Source organism: Vidua macroura, chromosome 8, assembly GCF_024509145.1.
Source record: "Vidua macroura isolate BioBank_ID:100142 chromosome 8, ASM2450914v1, whole genome shotgun sequence".
NCBI lineage: Eukaryota > Metazoa > Chordata > Aves > Passeriformes > Viduidae > Vidua > Vidua macroura.
Genome location: NC_071578.1, coordinates 7,681,008 through 7,703,045, shown reverse-complemented (window position 1 = coordinate 7,703,045; position 22,038 = coordinate 7,681,008). Strand labels below are relative to the sequence as shown.

At 34.9% G+C, this 22,038-nt stretch overlaps 1 protein-coding gene across 4 annotated transcripts in view; it reads left to right on the top strand.

Moving 5' to 3' along the window:
* The window catches only part of ATRNL1 (attractin like 1), a 434,071-nt gene that overhangs the window by 112,362 nt on the left and 299,671 nt on the right, over window positions 1–22,038 (top strand). For all 4 annotated transcript variants that reach the window (XM_053983741.1, XM_053983738.1, XM_053983739.1 and 1 more), the window contains exons 19-20: window positions 3,121–3,258; window positions 19,541–19,634. In XM_053983741.1, the coding sequence (XP_053839716.1) occupies window positions 3,121–3,258; window positions 19,541–19,634 (232 nt within the window). The remainder of the gene's footprint in view (window positions 1–3,120; window positions 3,259–19,540; window positions 19,635–22,038) is intronic.

Here is a 22,038-nt window from a genome sequence, read left to right as displayed (position 1 = left end):
GCTTTATGAGTTTAAGGGACAAATAGTACAGAAGTAATAGAATTAAAACTTCAATTGATGTGAAATTTCTTTTTGATCTGTTTAGGCTGGAGGTTTTGTTCCTAAGATTTTTGTTTTCATTTTCATAGAATATTTTCTGTAGTGGATTATACTAACATAGTTTATTCTTAGCAAAACAATCATTTGATGTACTTGAAACAAGCTAGAAATAGACTAAGTCTATGTAAGCCTACTGAACAGTTTGCAGTTAGGATGAAAATATAAATAGATAGTTTATACTGTGCAGTTTGGAGATTATTCTGCCACACTGATGAATAGTTGGCTGAACCATTCATGTTCATTCAGGTATGCTCTTATTTTTCCTTGTAGTCCATATCCATCCTCCTTATAGAACCTTTGGGCAATTGTGCTGCTGATAAAAATTTTAAATTCCTTCTCATTTTCTGTTTGTACAAAACTTCAAGATTACTATTCATCAGGCAGTATAGAAAATGTTTATTTTTATGACTGGTCACTTTGAAATCAATAGGCTTCAAATAAGCTGTCATAGTATTTCCTTTGGTATTAATATAATTTTGTTTTCATCAGATTCGTAGTTTACCTGAACTATTGTTATAAATAAAATCGCAAATAACATATATGTAAAAAGCAAAGAAAAATAGCTTTGACATTCACCTTCTCAGAAGAAAGCCCAAGTTTTTCTTTTAAGTCTAAATTTCTCCTCTGAAAAGCAATGTGAGTAGATTCTAACTAGTTTGTTCAAAACTAGATGAAGTATCTGTACACTAGATCCAGATTGTAATGAAGATACCCTTTTCATAAATTTTCCTAGCTTTAACTATTTTCTTAAAACTGTAATTGCCAACAATTGTCAGCTTCATCAGCTATTGCAACACAGAGGTCCAAAGCAAATTAGACATAAAATTGCTTCTCTCCGGGGCAGCCTGACTGAGGATTCAGCTGAAGCACATTTTTGTGTGTGAGGAAAATGATTTTGTTGCTGCCAGTGATGTACATTAAAAGGACTTAAGGAAAAAAGAACTTTTACAAATTTAACTCCTAATTCTTATTTAATTACTCATTACTGTGTCTCATTAATTTAATGACTTTTAAAATTATTTAATACTTATGTCTCCAGTTTGATTGCACTTAACCAACTTTCAAATTTATTGAACTTGCACTTCTGACTTTTTCCAATGAAATGCATATTTTTAGGGATATCAGCAAATATATTATGTAGTTTTTCTATGGTGTGTCATGTCAGTTGTGGACTGCACTACTTCTTACTGTGTATATATTTTTTTGAATTTATTTTAAAATCTATTCAATTTATTTTTATGCAACAAAATGTAAGAATTCAGAGCTGTCATGTATGACCAGATAATATCACTTGCAGAAAACTAAACTTCACAATTAAGGTTGCTTTCATCACCCTGTATAACACAAAAATAAAGAAATACAAAACTAAGCATTAGCAAGGAAAATTTAGAAATCAATGGCCCACTCGTTAGAGAATATTAATATTAAGCATTTGTCTTACACTGTGATATAGTCTTAATTAGGCAATCTTGCTTTAACAGAACACCTCTTTAATGAACTCTCTCTTTTTACTTTTTGCTTATTGGGCTGTATTTATTTTTACATTTGCTTTAAGTAATTTAATGTGCAAAACATGTACACAAACCCCAAAATGGAGCTGCAGTTCATGGTACTTTTCTGTAGCTTTTCCTGAGAATGGCAACAAACTGCAAAAGAGGGAGACACCACAAAGGTGTCTAAAAAACAAGTATTCTTGGAAAGAATAAGGCTTGTGATTTCTAGTGATTTAGTCAAGATAGTGAGAGAACCTAATGGCACAGAAATGTTTAGTACTTGTTTGGAAGATTTTCTAGACATAGTTACAGAAGAAAGAAGAGATTGTCAACTTGGGAGGTTTTGATGGTTTATGAGCCAAGTCTGGCAATGGCTATAAATATATTAAGTTACTAAATTATAAAACAGCTCTAAAAACTTAAAAATCATGCAGTGAGAATCCCCTTTTTCCCCCCTAGCAAAGACACCAATCACTGTGACATTTAAATTAAAAATCCAAATTTTAAAAAAACCCGCAATCTTACTGTGATAGCTGTCCTCTTCCAAGTCTTCCACCTACTTTGGCACTGCGGAATCGACAGGTCTGACATGGTTTGACATTTGACAAACTGCTAGAATTGACAGATTACTAATCTGCTGGACGCCATGAGCTCCGAAGCTCCACTCTATAGAGAGGTCATCCTTCAAAACCTGGCAGTAGGATCAATGATGCTGGCAGGATTCACATTGTGATTTTGCTGCAGGAGTGGTCAGTACTTTCTGAGTTTCCCCAAAATGTGAAGCTCTGGAGTGGATCTCTACTGTAAGAACAGTGGTGCTATTTGACCAAAAGCAATTTTATGTGTTCAAGGTCAGGTGTGAAAAAATTATGTCAATAGGAATCCACTTTTTTTTTACTTTCACCAAAATCGACTGTAGCGAGGAAGGACTGGAGCTGTTTGATGTGATCCTGATGTCCTTAAAATTGCTTTGTATGCCAAAGGTAACCAGGGTCAGGACAATTAAAAATAAGATAATATTTAGGTAATTTATTTTGGACTTCTGTCTCCCCACTGGACATGTTCAGCTGTGAGTCCATGTTCCCCATTGCAGAAGGCTTTCAAATGCTTCACACTTGCGTGTAGGTCTTCGGGTTTTCGTGGAGTCTCAGTTAGTGACTTACCACCTCTTCAAAGATTTCTGAAATGCCTGGACAGCATTTTAAAGCTGTAAGGACTAATTCTGTCACCTCAATGACACCCCCCCCCCCCAAAAAAAAAAAAAACAAAACAAAACAAAAAACCCTTCTCATAAACCCCCCCTTAAAACCTGCATGTCACAACACAGTCAGTTTTTGTGTGAATCCATCTTGTATTGCAATGCTGTTTTACAGATGATCTTTGTCAAAGTGCAAATATATTTATGCTGGTCATTAGTCAGGACTAAACTCCTCAGAATCACATTGTACTACAATATCATAATCACATAGAGATGATTTTGTTCCAAAGAGAAATTTACTAATGAAGCTTTTAAAATGTTGTATTCCAGCTTGCCAGTGTAATGGCCACAGCACCTGCATCAACAGCAATGTCTGTGATCAGTGTAGAAACCTAACAACAGGAAAACAGTGTGAGACCTGCATGCCAGGATATTATGGGGATCCCACAAATGGAGGACAGTGTACAGGTAAGTTCTTTTACTGGAAGGAAAAAGAAAAATATCAAAATGACATTTTATGTAATGTGAATTTAATGTTTTTAATGTAATGTGAAATTAACTTTTCTTTAAAGGTTGAAAGTTTATTTTGTAGTATAGATGAGCTGATCAGCTAAACTAATGATTCAAAATCAGTTAATATATTTAAAGAGAAACTCATTCAGAATAATCATTTTGCAATTGCTGCTCTCTCAGGAGGAGGAAGAAACTTCCTCATTGGAGCAATACCTCAAATTATTTCAGAGATGTCATTAAATTCCATGTGAACAGTCCTGTTAGAGGCAGTGAGAAGGTGCTTATAAATAAACTTCAGTATCTGCCAGAATGTCTGGTAACACTGATTTGTATAAATATGTGGTACTAGTGGAGGAAGTACACATTTAACAGACTAAAAGGTCTTACTCATGTATAGATGAAACAAAAAGTCCTGGTGTGCTGAGGATGGCAAGGCACCCAGACCTATTCAAAGTTTAGCTTTTAAACTGCTGCACTGGAGGAAGAGAAATACTGCAAGTGGTTTTTGCATATTGCTGTAAGGCTACAGCAACTCCTTCCCTTAAAACTAAATGGTGGAAGGAGGAACATATTCAATGTGGAAACTCAATAAGGTTGGCTTTGAATCTATGAAGGTGCTGGAAAGTTTTGTCCCATAACTTTTTCTTCTCCATTACTGATGTTTCTTTAACCAGACCTTTGCTTCTCAAGGAATATTTCTTCATTTAAAGGGTTTGTTGGTTCCTCAGCACTCTAATGTGCAGTAGGCAGTGCATAAAGATTCACATCTGGTACACTCAAGCACAATATGTAAAAATTGTGTTCAAGGGGATAGAAAGATTAATGTCTACCTTTATTGACAATTGAACATTTTGCTAAGGCTTTATGATGCTTTAAATAATTCTTAATAGTTCAGTTTTTCTCCTGAAGTTGACAAAATGTTCTTTTGCTGTCTGTATCACCTTTGTGGCAAATGATGTATTCATACAGCTTTATTCTTCAGGGATACATTAGCCATCAACCAAATAAGCATTCCATCACCTGTAGTGAAATATGCTTGGTGCAATAATGGCTGAAATCAATTTATAAGACCAGTAAAATTATAAATTTTACAACTTGTTTTTTCAAACCTAGTCTGTAAAAATGCGTATTTTTATTGGTAGACATGATTTTAACAGGAGCTATTTTGACTAGAGAATGCTTTAAAAATAAAAATGATAATTATTTCAATGCTTTATCTGCTATGGTATGTTGTATTTTCAGTATAGAGCACATAATAAATGTTTACATCCTTAGGATATTTTGAAGGATGTAGTAATTGTGAACTGTTAGATTTTCTACAGTATCATGAGTACTGTGATAGAGGTGCCCAAATTGTGGGCCAGGGATTTCTGCAGGAAAAAATACCAGTGATCCACAGATAAGTCAAATCAATGTTACTGGGAATTAAGAGGATCTTGGAACCATAGCTGGGATCAGGCACAGTGCAAACATTAAGAAAGAAAGTAATAGTTCTGTTTGTTTTCTCCTTTATTCTGCTAATACTATTGGTAATGCAGAAAAAAAAATAAAGTTGGCTGGAAATTAAAACCATAATTAAAATAGAAACATACAGAGAAAAATATGAGTCGAAGAAAGGGCAACCCAGTTAGAAGCTGAGCTTAAGTGTGACTGAAATAAGGAGAAAATAAGGCAGGAAATTATATGGAAAAGACAATCAAAGGACAAAAGAATCACAAGGAACTAAAAAAAAACCCAAACCAGTAATCTTTAGAATTGCATCTTGTGTGTTTGCTGCTGTCAGCTGAGTTTCTGGTTGGACCCCACCAACTTTGCTTTTCCCCACCAACTCGGCCTTTGGTTCCATGGCTGTATGAGCACGTGGTGTGTTTTCCCCTTGGAGCTCCTGAATAATTTGGGGATGCAGATTGAAAACTTTTTAAAGGCATGAGAAGATGATGACTAAAACTCTGAAAGTACCTCTGTAATACTGTAATACTCTTCATGGATCAAGTTGCTATAGTTACAAGGACATAGCTTGCTTTGAATTGGAGAGCAGTCAAAGCTGGGGACAGAGGATGCACTTGATCTCTGCAGTGCAGAGGTGAAGTTGTGTGCTCTGGGACAAAATCTGCAGGTCATTTCCCTAGCACATTCATGACATAAAATAATTTCTTCCAGTGTCCTGATGAAAGTACTTATGTATTCAGCACACACATTATGTTTCCTGCTGTCATGATATATGTACTTATAGGTAAAATCTGAGTTCTTAGTTTGACTGTTGGTGATACAGACTAAAATGATTTGCAGGAAAACCTTCCTTTTTTATATAAGTTCCATTAGCCCTCAGGAAGGAGGAGGACATGCATAGCAAGCCTTGAAGTCCTTGGAAAACTTTTATCTTTTTTCTTTAACTATGCCAATGGTTTCCTAAATCCTTTCTGTTTATACTCCTAGGAGGTAATTCAGAAAGCTCTAACAGAAATGACTGTCCACCTCTGAGTGATCAATTCTGTTCTGACCTTTGTCCAGGGATGACAAATTCTATTAAAATACAATTTTTTTTTTCCACTCTGGTACTAATGGTGGCTTTACAACTGTCATCAGATAACTGATACATTTATAGTGGTATTGCATAGTGTTATGGTATTAAATTACTATGGAATGAGTAACAGTTGTTATAGAAAAAAGATACAATTCAGATTTCAAAAGGTTTTGAATAGTTGTGATTAAAGAATGGGTAAAAAAAATTGACTTTTTGGGATTTTCACTCACTATAATTGCTGACATTTCAATAGCTTTAAAACAGATCTAAGGACTTGCTTTGCATCCTGATATGATGCAGGCTTAGTAAATGTGACAAACCTTGCAGAAGGACAAAGAAAAGATGGAGGCATAACAGCAGGCTTCAGATGCATGAAGGGAAGCTGTAAAGAGAGGGAGATGATAAAGTGCCTTCCCCCATGCCCCCATTTTGGTTGAGGAGGAAGTAATTGGATTAGGTTGCAACAAGAAAGATAAAGGTGGAATACAAGGAAAAATTTCTACTGGTTAAACCGTGAAAGATTACCTAAATATGCTATGAAATCTGCATTACCACTTACACTATCCCTTTTAAATTTTCAAATGTCTCAAGCTTTGGAAATGGGTAGGGAACTAGCTGATGCCACACATTTTTCTCCAGTGCTAATATTTTGTAGTGTCTTGGGGTTTGAGATCTAGAAAGCAGGGAGGTATTGGGTGAAGATAAAGTATTCTGATTATATATGAAATTGAGCTATGTATAGCCCTATGGCTGTGGATATTTACCATATTTTGGGTCCTTGATGTTACTAAGATGTCACTAATTTGTGTGCTACTTACTTTAGAATCTGTAGCATTTTAGTTACTGTAGACTTGAAAAGCTTTCCATCCTATGCAGCTTTCGCCTGTAACTTAGACTCTGGTTTATTTGTGTCAGAAATGTGGTATTTTGGTTGTTGATGGGCAATAGTTTGGCAATAGTCATATTTTTAAGAAATCATTACTATTCTTTTTCTTGAAATAACCATACCTAATACCAATTTCTCATTTCAATTCTGTCACTTGAAGTCTCTTCAATACAGAGAATGAGAATTAGAATTTGTATTCTTGGTGTAAAAATGAGCTTTATATTCAGTTGTCCTAAGATGTGGCTTGCAGTGAAGATATATTTGCTCCTTCAGTTCTTTATGACATTTCATTGTACAAATATATAGTTTGAATTATTTTATATTTGATTCATTGCTGCATTCTGTACAAAAATCAGTAATAAATTGCAGGGGTCTTTTATGATAAGGGAAGTTCTGTGACTGTAATCTATTAGTTATCTGTTCTTATACTAATTAAAATGGTTTCAGGTAGTCTGTGGTGTCAAATAGGTAGCCATAATAGAAAATGAAATTAATTTCTTACCTTAAATCATAAAATATTTTAGATTGTACAGAAAGATTTGCATTCCTTCTTGGAAATAAATGACAGTGCACAAATTAGTAATTCCAGACCCTGTGCACATGCTTAAGATTTGTCATCTAAACCCCCTGTCTAGCAAAGAAAGCATGAAGAGAGGGTACCATCCAAGTTACCAAGTAAAGTTACAGCATCCTTTTTAAGAGTTATGTCAATGTGTAAGAAAATAAGAGGGAAGGCAGAGGTGAATTCTGAGCATGAGAGAATAGGATGCTCTGGGAAGAGACAGGTTTGGGTTTCCAGGCCAAGCAAATCCATGGGAAGTCCTTGGAGGGCTAAATTCAGTGCTGTCAGCCTGTGCCAGAAATATTTAAGTAATCAGACCCTGTCTTGAACAGAGTAAGGCACATTCTGTGCTGTGGTAAAGATTAGATGAGAGAATCACAGCTCAGTGTCTGTTCCTGGGACACCTGGGCAGCCTTTCAGTCTGAGGTGCTGAAGAGCTTGAAAGCAGATATTCCAAATCACTTTGATTAATTTTTTTCTAAGTTTTGCTCAAGTCCCATTTGAGGGATGATTTTGAAGGTATGAATATTGGAATTCATTAACAGAAAATTCATCACTGAATATTATTGGATTTTGGAAATAAAGCAGTTTTGACTGCAGGTGGGAGCAGGTCCTGGCTTGCTGTCTTGGCGGTTTCTCTTGGTGTTTTGTTTTCTTCAGGGTCTTGCTCTGTTATGTGCTGCATTTCTGGGAAATATGCAGTTTTCAAATAGAAATTCTGGGAAAAAAAAGCTGTGTGTATTACAGCCTGTACATAAAGTACCAAAAAAAAAAAAAGAAACACTATGGGAGATTGCTTGGAACAATTTTGTTTCATCTTAGTGATGTTTTTTAGTATTATTTTCAAACTTATTAATCATCTACTTAGTTGTCAGTGTTAAAAAAAATGCTCTAGCTGCTTATCACCTTGTCATTTTCTTTATGCATGGTATTTTAAAAAATTATCCTTACAATTTATGAGATGCCAGGAAAAAATTCTTTACAGTAACTAATGACACATGCAATGAATGTATAATACATTTAATAATAAGAAGACAACGTAAGCATTTTGCTGTATTCTGATCTTCCTTAATAATGGGATAACACTCCAAGCAGCAATTCAGTCTTCCCAGAATGTGCTGCCATTGTTGCTTTTGCACGAGAAGGAGACTGTGAGTCCCAGCACAGCAGGAGCATTGTGTCTTAACTTGCACTGATTGTTCTCTAAGCAGCCCTTAAAGGCACCAGAGACACTGAGGACCATCCTGTAAAAGCTTCCAACCACACAGGCTGTTGGAGTGATGTCTTTAAGCAAGTCTGCAGCATTCCTGTTGCCTTTATAGATCTTTTCCTTTCTCTTTTATCACACATTGGGCATTGGGATTACCAAAGGCAGCAGCTTCCCCCCACGTTTGGTTTGTAATCATTCTGTTTGGAAAGGTAAAGTTAATCTTTTACTGGAAACATCTGATTTTTTTCATGAGATCTTCAAATCATTATCAAAAGTCAGTATGTTTTTAGCAAATATACACGTGTGCATCACTTGTATTTGTACACCTATGTGCATACATCTACACATGCTGCTGCTTGAATGCATTCCACATAAACTTTGCCATCCAACTGGCATATAACTACAGGAAATCCCTCAAGACATTAAAAAAAGTAAACCAGACAGGTATCAATAAAAGACTAAGTTGTGGAAGTCCTTAGGTGAAGGACTTTGGTGAAATTTTAACCCAGCAGTAGATTAGTTGTATAGATACATATTTCTAATTATTAGTGTTGGTTAAAAAAATAAAAACTAAAACTTATTAGTGATGTGTTGTCACTGAAGTTATATCTGAAGACTGCTCTTCCATGGTGTTCAAGTCTTATTCTTCAGAAAATGTGATTATTCTGCTGAGTTACTGACAGCTGAGATGTGGGGTTTTGAGAGAAGAGGCCAAGGGTGCCACAAGCCATTACGTCAAATGTCTTTGAAAGAGAGACATGAGAAAGATGTTAAACTCATCCTGGCAGCAGATTGACAACGGTCTCCTTGGATTTTAGGTTCTATCTAACTTTTAAAGGTGCCTAATGGGTGACTTTACAAATTGTTTTCTCTGGCACTATTTCTATCATTTTTACCTATTCAGCAGTGGCAACCTTCAGAATGTGTTTTCATCATGACCTTCTGTGGAGGAGCTGATTCTGATTTCCTTCCTTTCTTCTCCAAAAGAAAGACTGCTAAAGGCTGCCAGGGGCACCCTCAAGAACAGACAGAGCTCTTTTCCTGTAGATCACAGAGGGCAATCAGTGTGTCAGATATTTATAAAAAGAATCCAGTTCAATTACCTTAAAGTAATTGTGGGGTTCTTTAGATGGGATGCCTACACCAAAACCCACTCTTATGCACATATACTTTTAAATAATATGCATTTTGATTTTTTAGCAACAAAAGCATCAATTTGAATTAGGTTATCCATAGAAAAATAGGAGAAATGTGCTAAAGAAAACCAATTGGAAATAGATACCAGGAAAACTGGCCCATAGAGCCCAGGATGATGTAAACAGGATGCCTTTGTTTGCTCCCAGCCATATTCTTAGAATATAGTTATACATGTATATATGAATATGTACACAGCATTTGTATATGAAATTTGATGGACAGCAGATTACATAATTTCACACATTACCAAAAGCAACCTGTCTCTCATAAAGGAAAAAGTTGATAACATGACAAGGAAAACAATTTTTTATTCACTTCTTTTTTTAAACTAAAATTGTTGTGTATGTAGTTGATAGAAAGGTACCTGTTAATTTACATTTAGACTTATTTTTGAGCATTTCAAAAACTTATTTAACCAATGAGTGAACAGAAAGCAGCAGTCTTAATTTTTTACTAACACTATTGCGATGTAGCTTTAGAATCACCTGTAGTTTGGGATTGCATAGGGCTGGTAGAGAAGCATCAAATATAAAGCATCTGAATATAAATTTTTATTACTTTATTAAGACAGTAAACCTAAATATGGAATTAATTGTTTCCTTAGGAATAGTTTTATTTAGTAAATATCAAATATGCGGCCATTGTACTGTGAGTTTTAGTCTTAAAACACCTGGAGACTAACAGCTTTAGGAACTGATGGATGATGCTATTTGAACAGGAAAAGTTGGGCAGGTGCTGTTGGCCTGAGAAGTGGCTTTTTGGAGTCCAAAAAGGAGAGGGAAAGTCTTGCATTTAAATCTTCATCAAGAGACAGCTGTAAACTTGGACTTTTTTTCTTCTGCAATACACAGTTCTGTTTCAAAAAGGTTTCTGGTCCAAAATCTTATATTCTAGGGCCATGAGTCCTTTTTAAGGTAGGACTAAGAATGTAGGCAAAGAGCTTTTAACTGACATCTGCTGGAAAAAGCCAGAACTGTAGGAAGCATAAATATCCTTGATTAGCAGCATAAATGTCAGCAAAAGCATTTATTTCTGCATCTTCCTAAAGTAGAATAAATATTCAAATGAGAGTTTTGACTCTCTTAGAGTATGAAATGGCATCTTGGGATACAGAGGTTTTATATAGATTTTCTGCTTAGCTGTTCTAATGTCTAGCATGTAGGGAATTTGTGGACTTCACTGGTGCAAGATCACATGTTTGGCATTCCATCATTAGCTGTCTAAAATTTACAGGAAATTTTGTATTAGGTTAAATATTGCATTCTAGAAGCCCTCTTTTCACAGTGATTAAGTATGAAATTAAAAAATTTAAAAGTATCTTTTAGTCCAGACACTTCAAGATTAGTCACAGAAAAAAAGGATCTTCAGTGGATTGGATGCTTATGACACAAGAGCACAGGAGCCTATGTGAATAAAGACATTTTACATAAAAGTAGGTAAATGTTGGAAATCAGTGGAAGAAAGAGTACAATGTGCTCTGTACTGTCTTCGGGTACTAGAAAATGGAACTAAATTAGAAAAACCTGTTTGCTTGTACCTTGGTTTATAAGAAACAGTGTGTCACAAGTTCACAGCAAAACTGTGATAAGAACCTGTAATTTAAGATTATTCAAAGAAAATCTCACATTCTAAGTTCCAGCAGATAACATGATTTTGTTCATGCTGTACAAACAAAATATCCGAAGGCTTTGACAAATGAGGGGACTGTTAAGAAATCCCATTTTGCAGTAGTAGTGTTTTATTTTGTTTTCCCTAATTCATTTTTTACCTTTCAGTATTGAGTAGAGATGACACCAATTCCTTGGTTTTTCAAAATAAAATACCTTATCATAGAATAAAAGCATTTAGTATTAACTAAAATGTTGGAATTTGGTTTTAGTAGAAGGAAAAGGGCTTCTTGATTCATATGAAACACAAAAAAAAAGGGATTCTAGCACAATAAGCTATTCAAGAAAAGCCTCATATTCCTTTTTGCAAATTTTGAGTAGTCAGAATAAACATTCTTTTAAGACCTTTTTCCCCAGAGGTGATTTGAAAATTTATTTTCCTTCCATTAATGAATGCTGTTTATTGAACAGTATCCAAGGTAGTCTGACCACTGAGTGAAGCCTGTTCTTGGGCTTAGTTATGAATTTAAATTAGGTTCACATCAATCAGAATGTATTCAAAATCAGTCCTGTGCTACTAAACCAGAAGTGGATTACCATAGGAAAAACCTCGTTGAGGAACTTGGAAAAACTGGATTGTTCCAGTTTTTTTTTGACTGCCAAGCAAAATGTGCTAAGCAAACTTCTCAATATGCTGTTAATTCTTGTGTACACAGATAATTTTTTTTTGATTAGAGCTATATTATAAAGTATGATTTCTAGCACAATTACTTGTAAGTTCAAACAAAAAACTCAACCTAAAATTTGGAAACTTTTTATAGATACATTTGTATTCCATAACCTACTTAGAATAATGTTAAGTGAAGGACCTGGAGTTACACTTCGAGGAAAGTATCATTGTCAAGTATCAGCAGACATTTAGGTGCTCATAATTTTATGAGAGAAAAAAAGAAGAAAACTGTTGAATGTAGCATGACTAACCTCTAGAGAGAGATTATTTGTGTGGCTGTGGGATTTCAAAAGGTTTTGACAGGATGCCTGTTCATCATGTTTAACATTTTTAACATTCTTTCCTTGACTGCATACAGAAGATTTTTATAAACCTCCTGTCAAGTACAACTGTTTTAAGCTACCTCTTGATTCTCTAAATTTGACTTTACTTCCTAAACTAGGATGTGTGTGCTCATTGCAGAAAGATGTGATTTTAGGAGCATTCAGCATGGCAAAGAGCTGGTTCAAGCATCACCTTAGGATTGTGTTGGGGAACCACTGACTTCTTTTTCTTGCCTAAGAAAGTTTTCTTTCCATCCTGAACAATCACAGTATAATTGTGTAGTTAAATCACTAGTAACCAATTTCATCAACTACAGTTTTGTTCCTTAAGCCTGATGGCTACACTGGGCTGCTTTGTGTAACTTCTCCATCCAGCAAAGCTGATTCTAATTTACTCAAGTGGAGTAGGAACAAGGCAGCTTTTTTAAAAAGAAAAATGAAAAAAACCTTAATTTAAACTGTTTCTGAGGTCTACTATGCAACAAAAGTATCTGAAATAGTAAAAAGAATAAAAACAACTTGTGCTATCGTAATCTGTGTAAGAAGCAGGCATTTTGTGCTTGTTCAGCATCTTTTCCTGAGAACTTTGAATTCAGGCATCCTTTAATTGATCACCACTTATAGCTTTTACAGATATTGAAGAGATACAGCAGTTTGATTTATATTATATTCCTTTATCTCTGTGCTTATTTAATCTACTTGCAATGATTAATGAGAATTCTCTTGTTCTTACTGATGTTAGTGATCAAGTCCTCCTGCATGCTCTTGTGGAACCCACTTTCTGACACTGATGAACCAGTTGCTCTGCATCCTTATTTTTGTGGGGTTTTTTTTTCAGGTTTACATGCTATAAATTTATTTTATGCGGTAAGGAATACTTTCAAAATGTATTTCTGATGTGCTGTCTGAGCTTTATATCAGTATGTTCACCTTCCTCATGCAAAGTGTAAATCCATTGGTTTCCAAATGATGTTCCTAGAGGAGGTAGGCAGGACATGATTTAGAAACTTTCAGCTGTCTAGAAATGTACTGATTTTGTCAGCCTCTGATAAACAAACATATTTTACCCTGTATTGAAGGTGATGTCAGGAGCTCATGTAGGTGCTGTGTCTGGCTCAGGGGGCACTGAGGGCAGGCAGCTGCAAGCTGAAGATGACATTTTCTTAAATCACTGTTACCTGATCCTCAAATAAGCCTTTGACCAAAGCCAGTCTTCTCATCCCAAATGCAACAGAAAAAGTAGGATTTTTTTTTTATGTTTCTAATTTCTGCATCTCCCCTTCTATGTGTGTTTTGGATTGAAATGGTCATCCCTTTCCCTAGGGGGGCTTGGGAACCCTCCCCGAGCAAAAATAGATTTTGAGGCATCATGCAGCTCATTCCTCAACTGATCGAATTAAGATCCTCAGAAAAACTTGCAATGGCATTTCAGTTTGATTGCAGTTGATTCTGCCTTCATTTTCTGAGTGCTAAATGAAATACATTATAATGCCAGACCACATTAGTTATTTAAGAAAAAAAAAAAAGCCTCCCTTCCAATGGAATACATTAAAAATCAGTCTTATTTAGTACCTCCTAATGGCTAACAGAGGGAAATGATTTGCTGACTTCTTTACATTTCGTGGCATTTTTTGCCTGATAAATTGTAGAAATAATTTCTTTTCTTTGGGCTTTTACTCTGAATGACCAAATACACACAAATAGGTGCAATCACCAGTTGTTGACTTCAGATGCTTTTCAACTTAGATTGGAATTTTTTCTTACATTTAAGGCTGCTATGAATAACTTTTGAATGCTTTTAAATAGTTTTGCATTTCATACTGCCTTATAATTTTTTTTGGTTTTTTTTGTAATAACTTACAAAGTATACTCTTTAGAGAGAATGAGGGGAAAAATAACAGCCTTTTGATGAAAGGAGGTTTTTGACCAAAATTTCCAAAATAGTAGAGAAGCTGCTGTCTTAAGAAAATTTAAAAAGACATAATAACAATAATAATAATAATAATAATAGTAGGTACTAGGCCTTTTATTGTCTGAAAAAGTCTTAAACACATCTCAGTATGGACATTAGACCATGAAGGTATCCAAAATCTTCACTTCATATTTTTGCTTTGAAAATAACTATCAAGACTGTACAGTGGCTCAGTATTGGCATGAGAGATTCAGGCACAGCCTTACTCTTGTAAATTGTTTAGGATTCTGCTCAGTTCCTAACAAGAAAAAAGATCCTCTCTTTCAGTGTTAATCTTGTGTGTTGCATTTTCATTTTCTACTTGTATAAAACAAAATTGTGGTTTTCCAAGCTGTCTTTATACTGTTGGTTGCTGATGATTAAAGACAGCTTTACTGTGATTGCTTGAGAGGTATTTATTACAAATAAACAAAAGAAATCAGTTCACTTTTAAGGGTGAATGCTTTGAACAGAAGGAATAATGAAATACAAACACTGCAGAGCCATTTTACCAGAGCAAAAATGGCTGAAGAACAAATACAAGCCTTTAATTGATGAAGGTTGTCTTTAAGTTCAACCAAACTAAATTTTGATTTCTGCCACAGATAATCAGTCTGTTTGTTGTTTCTGGTTTTATTAGGATAAATATCCCCCTTCTGGAATGTATGTTTGATCCTGAAAGCTAAGGAGGTGGCACCTGTGATTTCTAGATTGTTGACTGTTGCTTTTCACGAAAAAGTAATTGCCTTACCAGTGGTCACATGATCTCAGTAGTGTTAGCTCAAGGTTTAGTGAAAGTGTCTGTGTTTTAATATAAGTTCCCTGAGTGACAGAAATCCAAAATATTTGTCTATTCTGTTTACCTTTTCTCTCTGTCTCACAGTCCTTAGCACTGTGTTAGTACACCTTGTGTTTTTTCTTTTCTGTGCTATTAGGTTACTATAAAAAATAAAATAATTTGAGACCAAAGAAATACAAATCACGAGGTAAAGCAAGAAAGAGGAAAATAAAATTAGTTATATATGTGTTAATTATTCTATTAAGACTGATTTATTTTGGCGGATAATCATGTCACTGTAAAATGACAGTTCCATTTCTGAATGTACAGGAGTATGTTTTAAAAGCATCTTTTTCCCTTTTCTTTTTTATTCTTTGTACTCCTGGTTTTATAGGTCATAGCTTTGTACTCCTGGTTTTATAGGTCACAGAAGTTCTTTAGCTTAATTTTAATGCTGCTTCATTAATGGTATTGCAGAACTGTTATTGGGCACATCTTTTTGATTTTACACTTCCTGTCTCAAAGGCTCAATGGATGTATTTCCTATAAAAGCAATTGTTGAATGCAAAAAGGGTATCAGGGGCTCCTAGCTAAACACACATTTCTAGAGAATTCAGTGTCTGGGGAGTTTTGCAATATTCCTAATGTAGAAAAGTCTCTGTAGGGCAGTTGCCATATGAGTAGACTAATAGATTACATAGTTGTACATTTAGAGGGAAACTGAGTATTAAAATTTTGGATCTAATAGAAGTTTATACTTGTTATTTCTTACTTAGCCTAATCTAAGAGAAATGCTCTATTTCCTTTTCTTGTGATTTAACTTGTGCCTTGAATGTTAGCAAAATTAATAAAGTAGCACACTTCAATATTTAATGATATTGTCATAGCTTTCCTTTAAAAATATCAGCAAGGTGTCTTGTAGTAATTATCCATGTGCAGCTCTGGTTTAGCAACCTTTCGTGTAAGCAAACATATTTACTTAAATCACCATCTGTAGTGAGCTCCATTTGAGAGAAATTTGCTCTTGCAGTTGTATGTTGGAGATGGGGGCTAAGCAATAAGTGTTTTTAAATTCAATTGTTTAAAATGCACACTGCATGGAAAGAGTGATGGGTATTCTTCTGTTGTCAGCAAGAACATTTAAATGCTGAGCTGGCAACTTGGAATCAATCATACAGTGGATTTATTATTTAATAAATTCTATAGGGCTGTGATTTTGCAGCATGGATTTGCTCTACTGGATTATATTGTTTTCATATAATCTTTCTGTTCCACTTAGAATCTGCTTGTTGTAGAAAAGAGTGTTTTGAGCTGCTATTTCCCTAAAAATAGAGTAGATATTGCAAGTGTGAGGTTTTTTTTTGTTGTTGTTTTTAAAGCTCTAATGTCATAATTTCACTTATTATATAAAAAATAAAACAAAGGTTTAAATTCTATCTTTTAAGCAGGTTTTTATTGTGAGCCATAGATTATTTATTTTAAATATTTAATTCTTGGTAAAAAGCATGGTAATTAAGTATTTAAAATAACTGTTTAAACAAAAGCAGGTGTGCAAGATATAAAACCAAGTTGAAAATGAAGAATAGTATGGGAAGACTTGAAGTTGGGCTGAACTCACTGTTTTTGTTCCAAGGGTGCAGCACAAAGTACACAGAATCATGGAATCATTTAGTTTGGGAAAAAGCTCTAAGCTCACCCAGTCCAGTCATTACCCCAGCAGTGCCAAGCCCATCACAAACCCCCATCCCCAGGTGCCACATCCACACATCTCTTAAATCCCTCCAGGAGCAGTGAATTCACCACTTTTCTGCACAGCCTGTTCAAGTTCTTGACATCTCTTTCAGTAAACTAACTGAAGTGTTGGCCTCAAAAAACTATGGAAAATATAAAATTAATCTCCTTTCCTGATTTCTGCCAGCGTGCAATGATCGGTACAAAATATGATTTTGAAACTGATCCCAAGACTTAGTCTATTTCAAGGTAGCAAAACTAGTAGCATTAGGCTGGGAAAGATCCTACCTTAGCTGCAGTTTTAACTATTGGCTACATTATTATCCCAAGAGAAAGCATTCACTGGGAGTGGTTAAGCAGAGAGAAGCAGATAGAAAATATTAAAGAAAATATGTATAGAGGAGTACGGAAATATTGGGGTAATGGAAGAATGTCAGTCTTCTTCCAAATGTCCTACAATATTGTCCTGCTTCTGCTATTGCATTTCTTTGATCACATACACTTATATTTGTTTCAGTAACAGCAGCGATGGCTGAAATGAATTTTTTTGGGGTTACTCCCACATAGAGATCCACAGATTGGTAGAAATCCACTTTTCATCACACACTTGCAAACCCAAGATAATTAACTGCATATAAAAAGCATATTAAAATATGCTTTCATTGCTGTGAAACAGATTTTTTTTCTAGATTTAAAAAGTGTAAATGCAAAGGTGTTGTCTTTTTCCATGGTATTATCCAGGAAGAGTGAGGTTAATAGGAACTTGCTGAATGAGAGTAATAAATGTTCACTGAAGTGCTGCTACTATATAATCACTTGTGCTTTCCACTTTCTCATTTGTGATCTACTTCCTATTAAATGAGCAATAATTGTGGGAGCAATCAATTAAGGTTAGTTGGCAATAGCTTTTATATTTGTCAAAACACTGACACCTTTTGGAATGTGCTTCAGAATTCACCCTTTTAGCTCCTTTATAACTTTTGTGCTGTCTTGTAATGGAGCATCACTGTTAAGAGCACTTAACTATAAGCAGAATAAGCTGCTAAGAATATATTTGTGTATTTTTCACTGAAAGCATTGCAAAGATTTACACAATTAAAATTAACTTTTGTGAAGAGGCTTTTTCGGCTTAAATTGCCTAAATAATAATTCCATAAATGCAGAGTGGAAAACATGAATGGATTTGGGAAAATGTAACTGATAATGTAGTGGCAGCACTTCAATGAACATTTAATGTAGAGTGTCAAGAGGATAGCAGAATAACAAAATGTAGGATTTTGTGGTAACTGCAGATATTTTTTGGAAGTGTTCTGTTATCAAACCGAGAAGAATGTCACACATCACTATGTGCTGCATAGAAATTTCTGGTGTTTCTTGCAGACAGATTGAATGCCTGGCATCTCCTTAGTAAGAATTCTTCCTTAAGTTCAGCTGGCTATTTAATGACCTCTGAGGGCTGAACAAACGATTGAAGTCCTGAAATGGACATATTATTTCAATAATATCTTACATTTGATTAGGTTTTTACATTGTCTAGTACCTTTTTCTCTATTTGTTTTAGGCTGAGACAGAGAGATGAGAGTGTGTATGGGACGGGACACTGTCAAAGAAGGATTTATTGTGTGTTATTCCTTATCAGTATAAGGGAAGTTTAAAACTCAGTCTGTGATAGGAATTCAATATGAGATTATAAAGTAGAGAATAAACTTTTATCTTATATGGGTGACCACTTGGTACTGTATCTGTTCCCAAGCAGGACCTCATATATTAAATCCTTTATCTTAGTCATAATTAAAACTTCAGTGAAAGCCTAATATGAACATCATGGTAGGTTCAGAGTTACTTTGGATTAAAGAAGGACTTTGAGTGTGGTGTGAATATTAGCAGGGAGTCATTTCATTGATGCAGGGATGTATTGACACGTTTACCAGGGAGAGATTAGTAAATTTTGTACACTTGGTTAGGAATAAAAAATGGCTGCCTAAACAAGATAGTAACTCAAATAAACATGGAAAGGAAAAGGAAGAAGAGAGCTCAAGAACTGGAACAGAATGTTTTTGAGGTGAGAATCTATCAGGCAGCAAGAGTAGCAGTGAGCAGACCACTGTGGAGAGGATTAGTTTGGCCTTGAAGTGGAGTGGAGGGGTGATGATCCTGTGATTCTCCTTCAGTTCAGATTCCAGGAGCTTTTAAAGTTGCTTGTTTCCTGCTTCTAGAAAATTCTTCTTGTGGATTATACCTGTAGTGTTTGCTCTGCCTTTGTTCAAATGGTTTCAGAGATTTCTTTTTGTTCACTTTTGTAAATAGCAAGAATTCCAATTATATTAGATCTTTTACCAAACATCTGCAATAATACTTTAATTAGACATTTCAAACTAAATGGATTTTGTCATTGGTCAAGATTTCACCCTGTAGCAAAGATGAATTATGAATAATTTTCTTTATTGCACATTGAAATGGTGGGTTTTAATGGCTTTTCTCAAACTGCTGTTACTTAAGTTGTGGAGGACAGCCTCTAATGACACACAAATAGTTTTTAACTCTGCAGAAAATAAAGTTAGTTATATGCTAATGAATTTTTCTGAAAAAGATTATAATTGAAGCAGTAATAGATACATATTTCAATGCAACTTGTTGGAAAAGTGTTTGGGATGAAGTATTAAAATCTGTGAATATTCATTTAGTTATGAAATTAAGTATGAGTGAGGAAATCTCATTTTTCCTTTTTGATTTTACAGCTTGCACATGCAGTGGACATGCAAATATCTGTCACATGCAAACAGGAAAATGTTTCTGCACAACCAAGGGAATCAAAGGAGATCAGTGTCAACTGTGAGTACAATTAAATGTAGTCTAAAATTATTGCAATACTTGATTAGTGAATAATCACTATTTTTCCCATTTCACATCCTTGTTTTGGTACTGGGTTTTGTGATTGACCTGCTAATGTTTTACTGGTGGATATAGTGTTCCCTACATTTCTCAGGAAATTTCATGATTACTTAGACTTTTTACTTTTAGTTAAAGAATTACATCACAAATATTAGTAATGTCTTGAAGGCACTAAAGACTTTTAAAAAATCCATTTTGTTTCCAAGAACAAACTGGAGAATTACTTCTATTTGTCTTCCTTTCTCTTCAGTTTTTAAAACATTAGTGTAAGGAAAAAATACATATGAGTTGGTAATTCCATTCATTACATTTGTCACTTATTTTGATGGGAATCTACAGTGATTCAATTTCTAGGGTTTTGGAACCTTACTAAGGTGTTTTAGACATTTTCTCAGATCATAAAATTGAGACCATAGGAATGTGTAGACCTGTCATGGAAAGTACTCCATTTTTTTACTGTAATAGCTCCTTGTGTTTAGAGGAAGAGTTTGCATCTTCACAACAAATTGAGTACTAAGAATAATCAAGTACAGAAGTAGAGTAACTTATGAAGTAGGAGAAATAACACATTGAAATTAATTGTGAATTAAAGATGTTTCTTTCAGTCTGTTCTAGCAGGTACACCGTGTTATTTAATAGGAACCTTATTTGTTTTGCAGTTATAATTATTTTAATAGTGTCTGGCAGCAAACTTACCTTAGCAGTGTCGTTGGGAATTGGGGAGAAGGATCATTAATCCAGCTGACTCCTCCCCAGCAGGGAGAACTGCCAGGTGTTTCTGCTCTGTCTTCCACGGGACATCCACTTACACTGGATTCGTGAATTTGTCTTTCATACTCTCAATGAACTGGCTTGGATCCTACCTGTAACACTTTGCTTGATAAATTGTAAAGAAACAAAAATTTCGGATGCAGGGGATCTGTGTATATCCGTGAGAAAGAGCTGTGCTGGCAGCTCTGCTGTTCCCCTGCTACCTCTGGGATTTTGTGTCCAGCTAATTGAAGACCCTCAAGATGAGATGGGAAACCAAGATTAGGACTAAGTGATGAAATTTTATCATGACAAAAGCTGGAATGATAATATCTTAAACTCTGAATTAAGTCTTCACTGAGAAGTCTTTTTTTCCCTCTCTTTGTGCCCACACAATTAATCAGTTCTAGATGTTAATGGGTGATCTGATTATCAGCTACTAACTTTCTAACTATACAAAGAACAGGAAGAAAACCCCAACAATTTCTTCTGTCCTTTGTAACACCTGAACCACAGAAAACAGTCTCTGTGCTGAAAATGCCAATTCTTTACTGACTGCCCTCCACATAAGGCACCTTTTACAGGCCTTCACTCCAGTCTGTCTTTCATGTATCTCTGTGGTTGTTGTTGTCCTTTGTCCTGTGTCTGTTTCATTACTGTTTTTTCCACTCTGATTTGGAACTTTTGTCTCATATGATTGGTTGTGCTGTTCAGCTGTATGAATCTGCTGTCCTGAGTTTGTCTATCCTAAAAGGTTCTTTTATCCCACTTACTCAGAACATCAGAAGATGAAGAACATTAAAAAATAATAAAAAAACAATTACTAATGAGTCACTGAATGCAGTCCCATATTTATTCTAAACTTCATATGAAGAATATGAACTTGATTTATTTTGTATTATGCTTAAAAAAATAGAAAACTATTTCCTCTTCAAAAATAATTTGTACACTCACAACCTCTCTTGAATGTATCATAAGATATATATGCAGTCATTATCTAGAAGATAAGGAGAAATCAAAATCAGCTCAATGCTTTCCTTGTATTTATTACTTTATTATATTCTGTATAAATCATCTGAAACTTGATTCAAAGTGGGAATACTGTTCTCTATTGCTCTGGATGAATGTTTTGGGGTTATTTTGCTACTGACTAGTTAGGCTAAAAACCTACAACCTCAGCAGCAAATCTACAACCTTGTGGTTTGCTAAAATAAGTATTTTGATGAAAATTCCAGACTCTGGCTGTTCAGTGAGAAAGTTAGATTGATATTTCTGTCAAGAATCCTATTGATTAAGAAGTCATAGCTGCAGGGCTCTGTTCTGTACACACCATGCCTTGTGGGCAGAGGTTTTATGAAATCAGGGAAAGTTTACATCACTCTCTTTTTCTTTTATTTTTCCCTCCTTACTTTATCAACTCTTATGGAAGATCTTATTTATTTTATTTTTTATTTATTTGTGTATTTTTTAGCATACCCATCTCTCAGTTGCATTCATTTCTTGATTGGGCTGTTGGATGGCATGAAGCACCGACCCATTTGAAATTAAAATTTGTGTTGTAAAGCAGCTTGGAGGACACATTTTCAATCTGTTT